The sequence below is a fragment of the Muntiacus reevesi genome, chromosome 8 (assembly GCF_963930625.1).
Source record: "Muntiacus reevesi chromosome 8, mMunRee1.1, whole genome shotgun sequence".
NCBI lineage: Eukaryota > Metazoa > Chordata > Mammalia > Artiodactyla > Cervidae > Muntiacus > Muntiacus reevesi.
In genome coordinates, this window is record NC_089256.1 from 48,981,392 (window position 1) to 48,993,438 (window position 12,047).

General features: G+C 40.5%; 1 protein-coding gene across 3 annotated transcripts in view; it reads left to right on the plus strand.

Moving 5' to 3' along the window:
* The first annotated feature begins 5,604 nt into the window (after nucleotides 1–5,604).
* Nucleotides 5,605–12,047, plus strand: part of RUBCN (rubicon autophagy regulator) — a 48,102-nt gene continuing 41,659 nt past the window's right edge. For all 3 annotated transcript variants that reach the window (XM_065942774.1, XM_065942772.1, XM_065942773.1), the window contains exon 1: nucleotides 5,605–5,847. In XM_065942774.1, coding sequence (XP_065798846.1) covers nucleotides 5,783–5,847 — 65 coding nt within the window. In that variant the 5' untranslated portion in view covers nucleotides 5,605–5,782. The remainder of the gene's footprint in view (nucleotides 5,848–12,047) is intronic.

Consider the following 12,047-nt stretch of genomic DNA (forward strand, 5'->3'; position numbering starts at 1 on the left):
GATTAGATTCAGTTATTCACTTTTGTAGGAAATACTATTAATACATAAGTGATATGGGGTCCTTCTCAGTACTTAACATCAGGAGACACATGATGTTATTTTATCTTATTGGTGATCTTTGGTCACTTGGTTAAGGTGATATCTGCCACATTTCTTCATTGTGAAGATACTTTTTCCCCTATATACAATGAATAAGTAATCTTTGAGGAGATGGTTTGAGACTGTGTAAATAGTCTGTTTCAGAACAAATTTTACTAACAGCTTTAGCATCCATTGATAATTCTTGCCTGAATCAAGTATTATGATGGTGGCTACAAAATAGTGATGTTCTAACTCGGTCATTCCTCTACATTCATAAGTTGACATTCAACTGTGAAAAGAGCTTTTACCTCCCTGCTCCCTTTCTTCCTTCCTTTTTCTATTTATTTATCTATTTGCATACTTACTTATATATACACATATAAGTTTCCATAGAAGTTCACAGATTCATCTCATGTTCAGTAACTCTCTTTTGAAAAGGAAAGGGGTGCAGAGTGTAAGGGTTGTGCTTACCTTTGAAAAGAATGTAGATATGTATACATATCATGAATTAACTCATTTTGATGCTCAAATTGCTTTAGACTTGGCAAGTAGACAACATCCCTTAGCTTTTAAATTTTGAATGTTTAAAAAAATGCTAAGAATAATTTTAGTGAATACAATAAAAATAAAATATTCATGACTTTGATATTTGTTGAATATATTCAAGAAGACTATTTCTCAAAACCAAATTTTTTGGCAAATAGGTAACTGTAATAAGCTTTAAAAACATGTTATTTGAATAAATGATTCTTGAGTGAATTTTGCTTTCTGCCAGTGGAGACATATGTTCAATCCCTGGGTCAGGAAGATCCCCTGGAGAAGGAAATGGCAACTAACTCTGGTATTTCTGCCTGGGGCATCCCATGGACAGAGGAGCCTGGCAGGCTATATGGTCTATGGGAGTGTAAAAAAGTCGGACAACAATTTAGTGACTAAACAACAACAAATGGTACTCTAAAGCCAACTACCATTTGTATAAAAATTGCATCCTAGTAATCTTTAAAACAGATTAATCAGGATCAATATAGTTCTTCAGATTTTTTGAACTCTAAAATATTAATCCAGCAAGCAGTTGCTAAGTAAGGTGTTAGTTGCTCAGTCATGTCCTAGTCTTTATGACCCCATGAACTGTATCCCGCCAGGCTCCTCTGTCCATGGGACTCTCCAGGCAAGAATACTGGAGTGGGTTGCCATTCCCTTCTCCAGGAAATAAGGCCATTACATTTATGTGACAGTACATTTATGTGACAGAACCCTAATGCTAGATATTCTTGCATCTTTGACTTTTTGCATTTGAGTCTCAGATGTGATGCATAAAATTTTGTTAATCATAATCCTTGGTTCATGGTATACTCTCATCATTTTCCATGCATGGCCCATTTTCATTTGGTCAGCTAATTCTTTTAAATAGCTTATTATAATTAGTTATGGCTTCATAACTAATTAGATATTTTTGAAATTGTGTACCTACAAACCCATCATTCAAAACAAAAGCTAGAACAGACAATAACTCTATGACCTGGCAATTTCACTTCTAGGTATGTACCCAAGAGAAACCCTTACTTGTGTATAAGAGGTGACATATAAAAGAATATTCATAGCAGCACTGTTTACAATAGCAAAAACTTGGAAACTATCCAAATGCCTATCAGTGGAAGAAAACATGAATAAACCAATGCATTCACACAATGAACTATTGTATTGCAGTCAGAATCAATGAACTACAGTGACATGCACTATAAACCTATCTTATCAATGTAATATTAAGCAGAAAAAGCCCTCAAAGAATAAATACAGCTTAATATCATTTTTATAAAGTTAGAACACAAAAATTTTATGGATAGAGTCAAAGAAACTATTTAAAAAGAGAAGCAGTGGAATTATAAACAAGGAGTTCAGAATATGGCTACCTGGGGTGAGGGAAAGCAGAAGGATGGGGTTGGGGAGTGGGCGCATGGCTAAAGGTTGTCATCTTTTTTAACTGACTGCTTTAAAGAACGTAAGTGTAGGGAATTCCCCAGTGGTCCAGTGCTTGGGACTCCCCGCTATCACTTCACAGTGCCCAGGTTCAACCCCTGGTTCCTGCGAGTTGTTCAGTGTGGACCAAAAAAAAAAAAAATGCAAACCCAGTTTTGGACGTATGAGGAAATTCCTGTTTTCTATAACTTTTACCACAATTTTAGCTCTAGAATTTCCTGATAACGCTGACTTTCATGTAAATATATGTTAAAATCATGTGGCATTAATTTGGAATTATACCATATGTCAAGAAATGAAGTTCATACATTGGTAGAAATAGAAGCTTCTGAAACCCCAATGACTAACACTGCCCCTTTCTTAAAAAGTATAACCCTTTATAAGGAAGATATGAGAAAGTTTGAACAAATAGTATTTTTTATATAAATGGAAGTTGGAAATCACATTTTGCATTAAAATTCTCTTCCCCTTTTAATTCACAAAAGTTTTCTCAAGTTTGAAAATTCCTAAAAGTCATGTATTATTTTTAATAGAGTAACTAGTCTTTATGTAGTTAAATTAGATCCCTCCCTAGCAGAGTAGTGGTTGCCTTTCCATGGCTCTAATCCCAGCCTCCTTGCTTGCTACAGCTACTGCCCAAGTTCAGGCCTGGATTTGCAAACTAGTAACACAAAGGGTACATTTATCCTATGGGCTTTTTTTTTTCTTGGCTTGTGCATTATTTACATTGGTTTCCTTGGTGGCATAGAGGTAAAGACTCCACCTGCAACGCTGAAGACCCAGGTTCTATCCCTGGGTTGGAAAGATCACCTGCAGAACAAAATGGCAACCCACTCCGGTATTCTTGCCTGAGAAATCCCATGAACAGAGGGCCCTTGCAGGCTATATAGTCCATGGGGGTCACAAGAATAAGAGAAAGTTTGCAACTAACAAACAACTTTCACACTTTATTTTAAAAATTGGAAATTTTACTTAAAATGCAGATTCCAGTTTTACTAAAAACTTAGAATATTGTCAAACATTCAACTATAGCTAAGATGAGACTTTCCTTCTTGGAGGAGGTATGGACAATCCAGTTCAGAGTTTCAGCCATTCTCCTAAAACTGGCTCATTTCACTTACAGGCATTACCTGCTTGGCCTCTATAGGGACGTCCAACCTCTTCTCATATCCCTTCTTTTGCCCTTCCCGCCAACATAGTACATACCCATTACTTCTTCACATTGTCAAAAAATAACTTTCTAAGCAGGTTTGATCAAATCACTTCTTGATTTGCTCATTGTTCTCAGGATAAAATCGAAACTCAGAATGGCTTCATGATCTTGTCTGCCTGCTCACTCACACCATTCTGTTCCTCACCTCTTCCCAGCTCTGATTACTACTCAGAATCAGCTGTTCCCAAACCAGCTTCCTCATGTCTGTGCTTCCTCTCTTCACCTTCTCTTCCTTTCTCTAGGTTAAGTCATCAGTTCAGTTCAGTCACTCAGTCACGTCCGACTCTTTGCAACCCCACGAACCGCAGCACACCAGGCCTCCCTGTCCATCATCAACTCCCGGAGTTTACTCAAACTCAAGTTCATCAAGTCAGTGATGCCATCCAGCCATCGCATCCTCTGTCGTCCCCTTCTCCTCCTGCCCCCAATCCCTCCCAGCATCAGGGTCTTTTCCAGTGAGTCAACTTTTCGCATGAGGTGGCTAAAGTATTGGAGTTTCAGCTTCAGCATCATTCCTTCCACTGAACATCCAGGACTGATCTCCTTTAGAATGGACTGGTTGGATCTCCTTGCAGTCCAAGGGACTCTCAAGAGTCTTCTCCAACACCACAGTTCAAAAGCATCCATTTTTCAGCGCTCAGCTTTCTTCACAGTCCAACTCTCACATCCATACATGACCACTGGAAAAACCATAGCCTTGACTAGACGGACCTTTGTTGGCAAAGTAACAACTCTGCTTTTTAATATGCTGTCTAGGTTGGTCATAACTTTCCTTCCAAGGAGTAAGCATCTTTTAATTTCATGGCTGCAGTCACCATCTGCAGTGATTTTGGAGCCCAAAAAAATAAAGTCTGACACTGCTTCCACTGTTTCCCCATCTATTTCCCATGAAGTGATGGGACTGGATGTCATGATCTTAGTCTTCTGAATGTTGAGCTTTAAACCAACTTTTTCACTCTCCTCTTTCACTTTCATCAAGAGGCTTTTTAGTTCCTCTTTTTGGCCATAAGGGTGGTGTCATCTGCATATATGAGGTTATTGATATTTCTCCCGGCAATCTTGATTCCAGCTTGTGCTTCTTCCAGCCCAGCATTTCTCATGACGTACTCTGCATATAAGTTAAATAAGCAGGATGACAATATACAGCCTTGACGGACTCCTTTTCCAATTTGGAGCCAGTCTGTTGGTCCATGTTCAGTTCTAACTGTTGCTTCCTGACCTGCATACAGGTTTCTCAAGAGATGGGTCTGATGGTCTGGTATTCCCATCTCTTTCAGAATTTTCCACAGTTTATTGTGATCCACACAGTCAAAGGCTTTGGCGTAGTCAATAAAGCAGAAATATATGTTTTTCTGGAACTCTCTTGTTTTTTCGATGATCCAGCGGATGTTGGCAATTTGATCTCTGGTTCCTCTGCCTTTTCTAAAACCAGCTTGAACATCTGGAAGTTCAGGGTTCACGTGTTGCTGAAGCCTGGCTTGGAGAATTTTAAGCATTACTTTACTAGCGTGGGAGATGAGTGCAATTATGTAATAGTTTGAGCATTCTTTGGGATTGCCTTTTTTTGGGATTGGAATGAAAACTGACCTTTTCCAGTCTTGTGGCCACTGCTGAGTTTTCCAAATTTGCTGGCATATTGAGTGTGGCACTTTCACAGCATCATCTTTCAGGATTTGAAATGGTTCAACTGGAATTCCATCACCTCCACTAGCTTTGTTTCTAGTGATGCTCTCTAAGGCCCACCTGACTTCACATTCCATGATGTCTGGCTCTAGGTGAGTGATCACACCATCGTGATTATCTGGGTCCTGAAGATCTTTTTTGTACAGGTCTTCTGTACATACTCATCCTTAAAAACTGCTCTGACATCAGTCCTCCATGAAATCTTTCCCCAAAGCCTTTCCCTCCTGCTCTTCCTTTGTGACACCAAAGCAACCTGAGCTCTTGAGTTTGTGAGTTCTTTATTAAAATTGTTGAGGACCCCAAACACCACCAACAGATGTTAAACCTGCGTAGGCTGAAGTGGGGTTAACCCTTCGTGGATTAAGTCCAGCGTTATTTTCAAGTCTAGACCTCCGACCGAGTTTGGCCCCAAGGGTTAAGTGTAACAGGCGTATTTAAGAGTCCACTCCAGTAGGAACTCTGGAGACTAATGCAGCTTTACGTTTCAGGCCCCTACTGCCCGTTAGTTGCACTAGGGAAAGCTAGGAGCCAGGGTCTGAAGTCCGCGGCGAGCGCAGCTTCGGATTGGATAGGGCGGTGCATGCCGGTAGCGGCTGGGCCTTCGAAGTGCTTGCTGGGAGTTGTAGTTCACAGAGCCGGAAGTAGTGGGTGGCAGGTCTAGAAACCGCAGCTGAGGCAGCAATCAATGCTGCTGCCGTCACCCGGCCGTAGTGCATCACTCTGAGCCCACCCGCCGTGGGTGCCTCCTTAATTCCCGAGGACCTCTGGGAGCCCTGAGGGGCGAAGCGACCGGGACGCCTCTCTTAAGAGGCGACGTCGCAGCCCCGGATGCGGGCAGAGGGCGCGGGAATGGAGCTTGGCCGCTGCGAGGAGGGCTTGCCGGAGGAGAGCAGGTGGGCTGGGGATGGTCGCGCGCGGACGGATGCGCTGAAGCCGGGAGAGGCTTGGGAAGGCTCAGAGGGCACGAGGAAACAGACAGGAGGACTACTGTTGTGGGCGACCTGTTTGGGAAGAAATTCTGAAAGGAGAGACGGGGAGGTTAGATAGGGCGGACGAGGAAACAGGCTTAGTGAGAGAGAAGGAGGGAGGATAGGGTATGTTGAGGGCGGGGGGCGGTGGAGGGCGTACAGTAGTGGGTGGAATTCAGACCCAAGGCTGCTGCTGGGGAGGAGGTGGACATTGAGAGGTGCTGCGGTGAGATTTCATAGGCCAGAGTCTGTAGATAGCAGTAGGGGACAGGTGGGTGCCCCGACTGAAACTTGCGGTGACAGCAGTTCAGGTCAGTATTAAGAAGGCTGAAGTAAGAATTTCTGGGAGCAAAGGTTAGGCATTTTGAGTGGTCTAGAGAGAAGCTTAGGCAAAATGAGTGCGAGGAAGAAGGCGTGAAGGAGGGCCTGTGGATGAAAGTGGGCGATTGTAAAGGCAGTGGAATGGGAGTGAGGGCTTGCTAATGAGACTAGCAATTGCGTGTGTGCCTTTTGTCAATGCTGGATCCCTGTCAGACAGTGACAGGACCTCCCTGTATTTAAACGCGTCACTCCTTACCCACATGGCAGCTGAGCGATTTCCCGTTTATTTATATGAAACTGCTATCGAGTTCATACCTATAGAAGTTAGAAAAGCTGAATGTTGGCTTGGACTGCAGCCGTACTTCTGTGTAGGTGTTGCTTCATTAATAGCTCTGGTCTTAACTTCTTAAGAATCTGAAATGGACAGGATAGAGCAGGAATGTGGCTTAAAGAAGTCCTTCTTGACTTTTAAAAACATTCAGATGTAGAGTCTCCGGAGCAGCTAGAATCCAAATACCGGAATATTTACCTCTGAAAAAATATCAACAGGGGAAAATTAATGAGATTTCCTACATGGGTGAAGACCTGGCTGTTTTAAAGAGTGACTCCTCTTCTACGTGCACAGTTAGCCTGTGGCCTGCTGTACAAAACATAGGATGACAGAACTTGGGGTTACTGCGAGATCTGTGAATGATGTGTTCAGTGAAACTGAAGAGCCTACTTCCCTTTTCCATGTTTCAGTTTCTGCTTATGTATATTGGGCTCTTTATTCTTCCTCCAGATGTCTGTGAAATGCTTCTTGTAAAAAGTCCTATATACTTTCTAGACAAATTTTAGGATTATTTTTATTTTCCTCTACCAGTTCATGTGGGAGAGGCTAGGTTTGAAATTCAGATTTCCTCCCAGCTGAGTTATTTATTTATTTAATGTATTTAACAAATACTTATTTACTATATGCAAGGCATTGCTTAAGAGCCTTACAAGGGTTATTAAATCCTCATAACAGCTGGGTGAGATAAGTACTATATTATCACCATTTGACAGGTGAGGAAGCTAAGACAGACGGGATAAATAATTTGCCAAGGTCATACAGTAGATCCTTGGTGGAACTGGGATTCAGGCAGGCTCTACTTCTAATATCTATGCTATGCTACCTCTCGCTGTGCTAATATGCTGGGACAAAGAAATGTATAAGGTAATAAATTTTATAGCATTCTTTGCCTGTCGTTAACGTTCCTAAGGCTTCTCCTTTGCAGGTATCTTTTTATATTATTCTTTCCATACTTGCTTCTTTACCAAGGAACTTTAGTCAAAACTTAATTTCAGCAGTGGGATTATCCCCACGAAATCACTCTTAATGTTAACATAGCCTACTCACTGTTGGTGACGAGTTAACTTAGAATAATATATTTAACGGGACTTTGTGGCGCCGATGGCCTCTTTAGTTCTGCGTAGTCAAATGGTAAGTAAAATACATGATTTGTGCCTGAGAATTGAGGCACTGTGGCTGGGTCACTGCAAACCTGACCTTTCTTTGGCCAATAAAACACCCAATTCAGAAGACATCTTCTTGATGAGATGGCATCATTTTTGTTTTAGTATATGAAAGATAAAATAAAATTATATTCTGAAAGCAGTTGATGGAGTGAAATGTGCATAAGCTTTATAGCCAGGTAGAGCTGCATTTGAATTCTAGCTCTACTGCTTAACTTGACTTATCCAGCCTGAATGGGAAGAATGATGCCTTCCTGACTGGTGAGGATTCAGTAAGGTAATGTGCCAAAAGCTCCTCAGAGAGCACTGATATATACTGAATGCAGAAAATGTCTACTTCCTTCCCCTCCCCAGTTTTCTTGAAATAAGATGAGTGTGTGCTCTTCCAGTTGCTGTTTGCAATGATATTATTGCTTGTGCTTACTCCTTCTATGGTTTCTCTATCCAAATTGAACAAACCCGGGACTGGGGTGTTGGCCCAGAATTTTTTTTTTTTAATATTTATTTATTTGACTGCATCCGATCTTAGTTGTGGCATGTGGGATCTTTCCTTGTGATGCACAGGCTCTCTAGTTGTGGCATCTGGACTCAGCAGTTGCAGCGCACAAGCTTAGTTGCTTGGTGGCATGTGGGATCTTAGTTCCCCAACCAGGAACAGAACTCAAGTCCCCTGCATTGCAAGGCAAATTCTTAACCGCTGGACCACCAGGGAAGTCACTTGGCCCAGCTTTTAACTTCATCCTTGGAGTGGAATGTCATAGATTCCCCTATTGCTTTCCATCTAACTAGTAATCACTAGAAAAATGCTTTAGTGCTTAGAGATGACACTTCACTTTTCCTAGACTTTCCTAAATACCAGTTGTTTGGAGGGTGTCTGGTGAAACTACTGAACCGTAATAGGAATGGTTCTTCTATCATTGTTGTGTTACCCTCAGCTGACTTGGACTATACCATCTCCTTCTGATCTTGGAATGCAACTACTTACAACGTTTTCCCAGTTTAGTGATTCAGATAGTCAGAATTCAAGTAGTAAGATACTTTTTAATATCTCCAGACTGAGCTCATTTCATTGACCAAAACCTGTTCCTTCTCTGTCCTCTGTCTCAGTTAATAGGGTTTTCCATTCAGTCAGCCAAGCCAGAAACCTAAGTGAAATTTGATGCTTCCCTCTCCTTCATTTGCCGTATCCAAGTAGTCCCTAGGTTCAGTGAGTTCTGTTTCTGATTTTTCTCCTGAAGCTTTTTTCCCCTCCATTTCCAAATATATTGGCTTATATTGTTTTAGGAATGGCCAAATGTAGGTGCTTAAACAAAAATTTGTCCCTGTCTGTGTGCTTTTTTCTGATGTGTCGGCTTCATTCTCAGCAGTTTTTTCTACAGGATAACCCTTGGCAACCTCAAGTTTAACAGTCCATCCAAAAAGAAGGAAAAGAGCAATGCCAGTAGGTATAGCAAAAGTGAAAATTTTTGGACTGACTTGTGTTACTGTTTTTTTGTTTTTGTTTTTGTTTTAGTGTTACTGTTCTTGTAATCAGGGTATGAAATATATTGCTCCATCAGGCCTAAGTTTTATGCTTAACCTTGGATCCTGGCATAGGGTGATCCTTTTGTGGTACTTCATGGACCGGGTCAAGTGCCAGAGGAATGATTTCCCTGTGAAAAATCAGTATTCTGATACCAAAAGAAAGAGGCATGAATTCTGGGCAGATGTAAACAAAATAAGACCTTTATTATTTCTCATTGTGGATTCTCCCAGTAGCCTCCTGACTAAGCTCCCAATCTGAACCCAGTCCCTCAATTCCGGATGGCCTCCACATTGCTACCAACATAATTTTTCCAGAAGCAAAGTTACTATAGTATTTTGCTCAGAAATGTTAAGTGATTCCTCACTGAAAATAGAAAGTCAAAATTTTTTCTGGTATTCAATATGAAGTTTCCAGTTACAAAACTATGATATTCACTCACTCTTGCATCTCCTTCCTCACCATTCTGATTCCTGCTCCTCTACATCCCTGCATTATCTCCTCCTTTGCCTGGAGAGCTCTTAGTCATCCTTTAAATAATGCTCCTTTACAAGGCATCGTTGACCTGACCTGTTCCATTTCTCTTATTACAGTGCTTCTCACTACATAGCATTTTTTTTTTTTTAATGAGTGCCTCTTTCCCCAATTGCACTCTGAATACCCTGAGAGCTGAGGGCTCTCCTTCTTTAACTATCATAAGCCTGGTGCCTAGCACAGTGCCTGGCATATAATTGGTATTCATTGAATATTTGCACAAGGAATGAAAACAGTAACAATTCGGTCATGCTTCTTATGGTCGGGCAGGTGTTATTGGTATTGTTGCTATTGAAAGGGCCTCTTTTTTTTTCCCCTTCCTCTTTATTCATTTTTCATGTTTTCACGTTAATTTTCATTTTCTATTTCTTCCCTTTCTTTCCATTTTTCCTTTGACCATGCTCTGAAAGTTTATATAGCACTGATGGTAAAGCAAGTGGATCACATGATTTTCGGGCAGTCCACACTGCTAGTCCAATTATTTGTACACACCTCCGCCCCACAGAAACATAACTCTGAAGCTTTGGGGGAAAATTCTATTGTCAGAACCCAGGAGCAGGAGATGTATCAGCTGACATCAGGGACCATAAGCTGAAGCTTTTCTCAGTATCTACTATCCCCACAGCTGTTTCTGCTTTTTATAGCTACTTTATCACTTCTTCCATAAATGGAGTTTTTTTCTGTTTTTTATTTTGTTTTGTAATCTTTCCTTCATATACAACCTACCTTGATGTTTATAGACCAGCTGTGTCCAACATGACAGTCACTGAGGTGATTTATGTCCAAATTAGTTAAAATTAAATAAACATTTAAAATTTTGGTTTTTTAGTCACACTGCACAGACTTCAAGTGCTTAATGGCCACAGTGGCTAGTGGCTGCCATACGGGACAGCGTAGATACAGAACATTTTCAGCAACATAGACAGTTCAGCTGAACAATGCTGCTGTGGATTTAAATCTGCATTTTTTCAGGAATGAACTGCAGCATGCTTACATGTTTTTAGTTCCTCTGGATCAGGATCACTTGTAGTATAACCTACAGTTGATTTGTAGGAGAGAAACTTTTTATCATAAGATCCTTTTGAGAAAAAGCAGTAAGAGTCATAATGCCATCCCTGTTCACCACCTTCACCTCTTCAATCACTTCAAGATTATGATTTTATTTTTGCCTCCTAACCTCCTAGAGAGTCCTTTGAGAGTTTTAAATTTTCCGAGGGTTCCCCTCCCAATTTATTCTACTTTCGTTATTTGTTCAATGTTTTATTATTTTCTAATCAGAGAATATATTTATACTACGTCTTGAGAATCTGTTGACTTTTTGTGTGTGTGCCTTAGTACAAGGCCAGTTTCTGTGACTGTTCTGTATGTCCTTTAAAAAAGTGTTCCTCAGGATGTAGTTTTCCAGATGTAAGAGAACAACTTTATTAATCATAGATTATTCAGCTCTTCTAATCACTTTTTTACTTTTTGTTTTCATGATCTCCCATTGGCATTGTTTTTTCTTTTCTATTTCCATGTTTCTTTTTCTTTTCTGCAGTTTTTGTTTTGTGTGTGTGTTGTTTTGCTTGATATGTTTTGAGGCCATGTTATTAGATACATAAGAACTGATGAGAGCTGTATCTTTGTTATTCCTTCTTTGTCTTTTCAAATATTCTTGCCTTGAATTCAACCTAGATATTAATATAGTTTCCTCCTACTTTTTTGTTTGATTGGCTGTTTTATTTGAAATAGTTGAGTTTATTCCATTGATACTTATTTTTATCTCATCTCGAGTCTTAATTGTCATTTTTCAAAACTGATTTTTATAATGTTCTCCTGCTGTTTTCTTTCCTTAGCAATTTTTGAAATAGTTTAGTTTTAGTTCTCATGCTCATGCTCAGTTGTGTTTACTCTTTGCAACCCCATGAACTTTGGCCCACCAGGCTCCTCTGTCCATGGAATTTTCTTGGTAAGAATACTGGAGTAAAGTGCCATTTCCTACTCCAGGGGATCTTCCTGATCCAGGGGTCAAGACTCTTTCGTCTCTCGCGTTGGCAGGTGGGTTCTTTACCACTAATGCCTCCTTGGAAGCACCAGTTTTAGTTCTAATGATGGTTATCTTTTACTTTAAAACTCCCTAAAACTGAGGTGACTGAGGCAGTATCTTTCCTCCTTTGCTTTTGCTATTGGAGTGCTGGTGTATGCACTGGTGTATCTTACTTGTAAAGTACTCTTCTCCTCAGACAACCTAAGATGTAACTGTAAGGTAATGAGT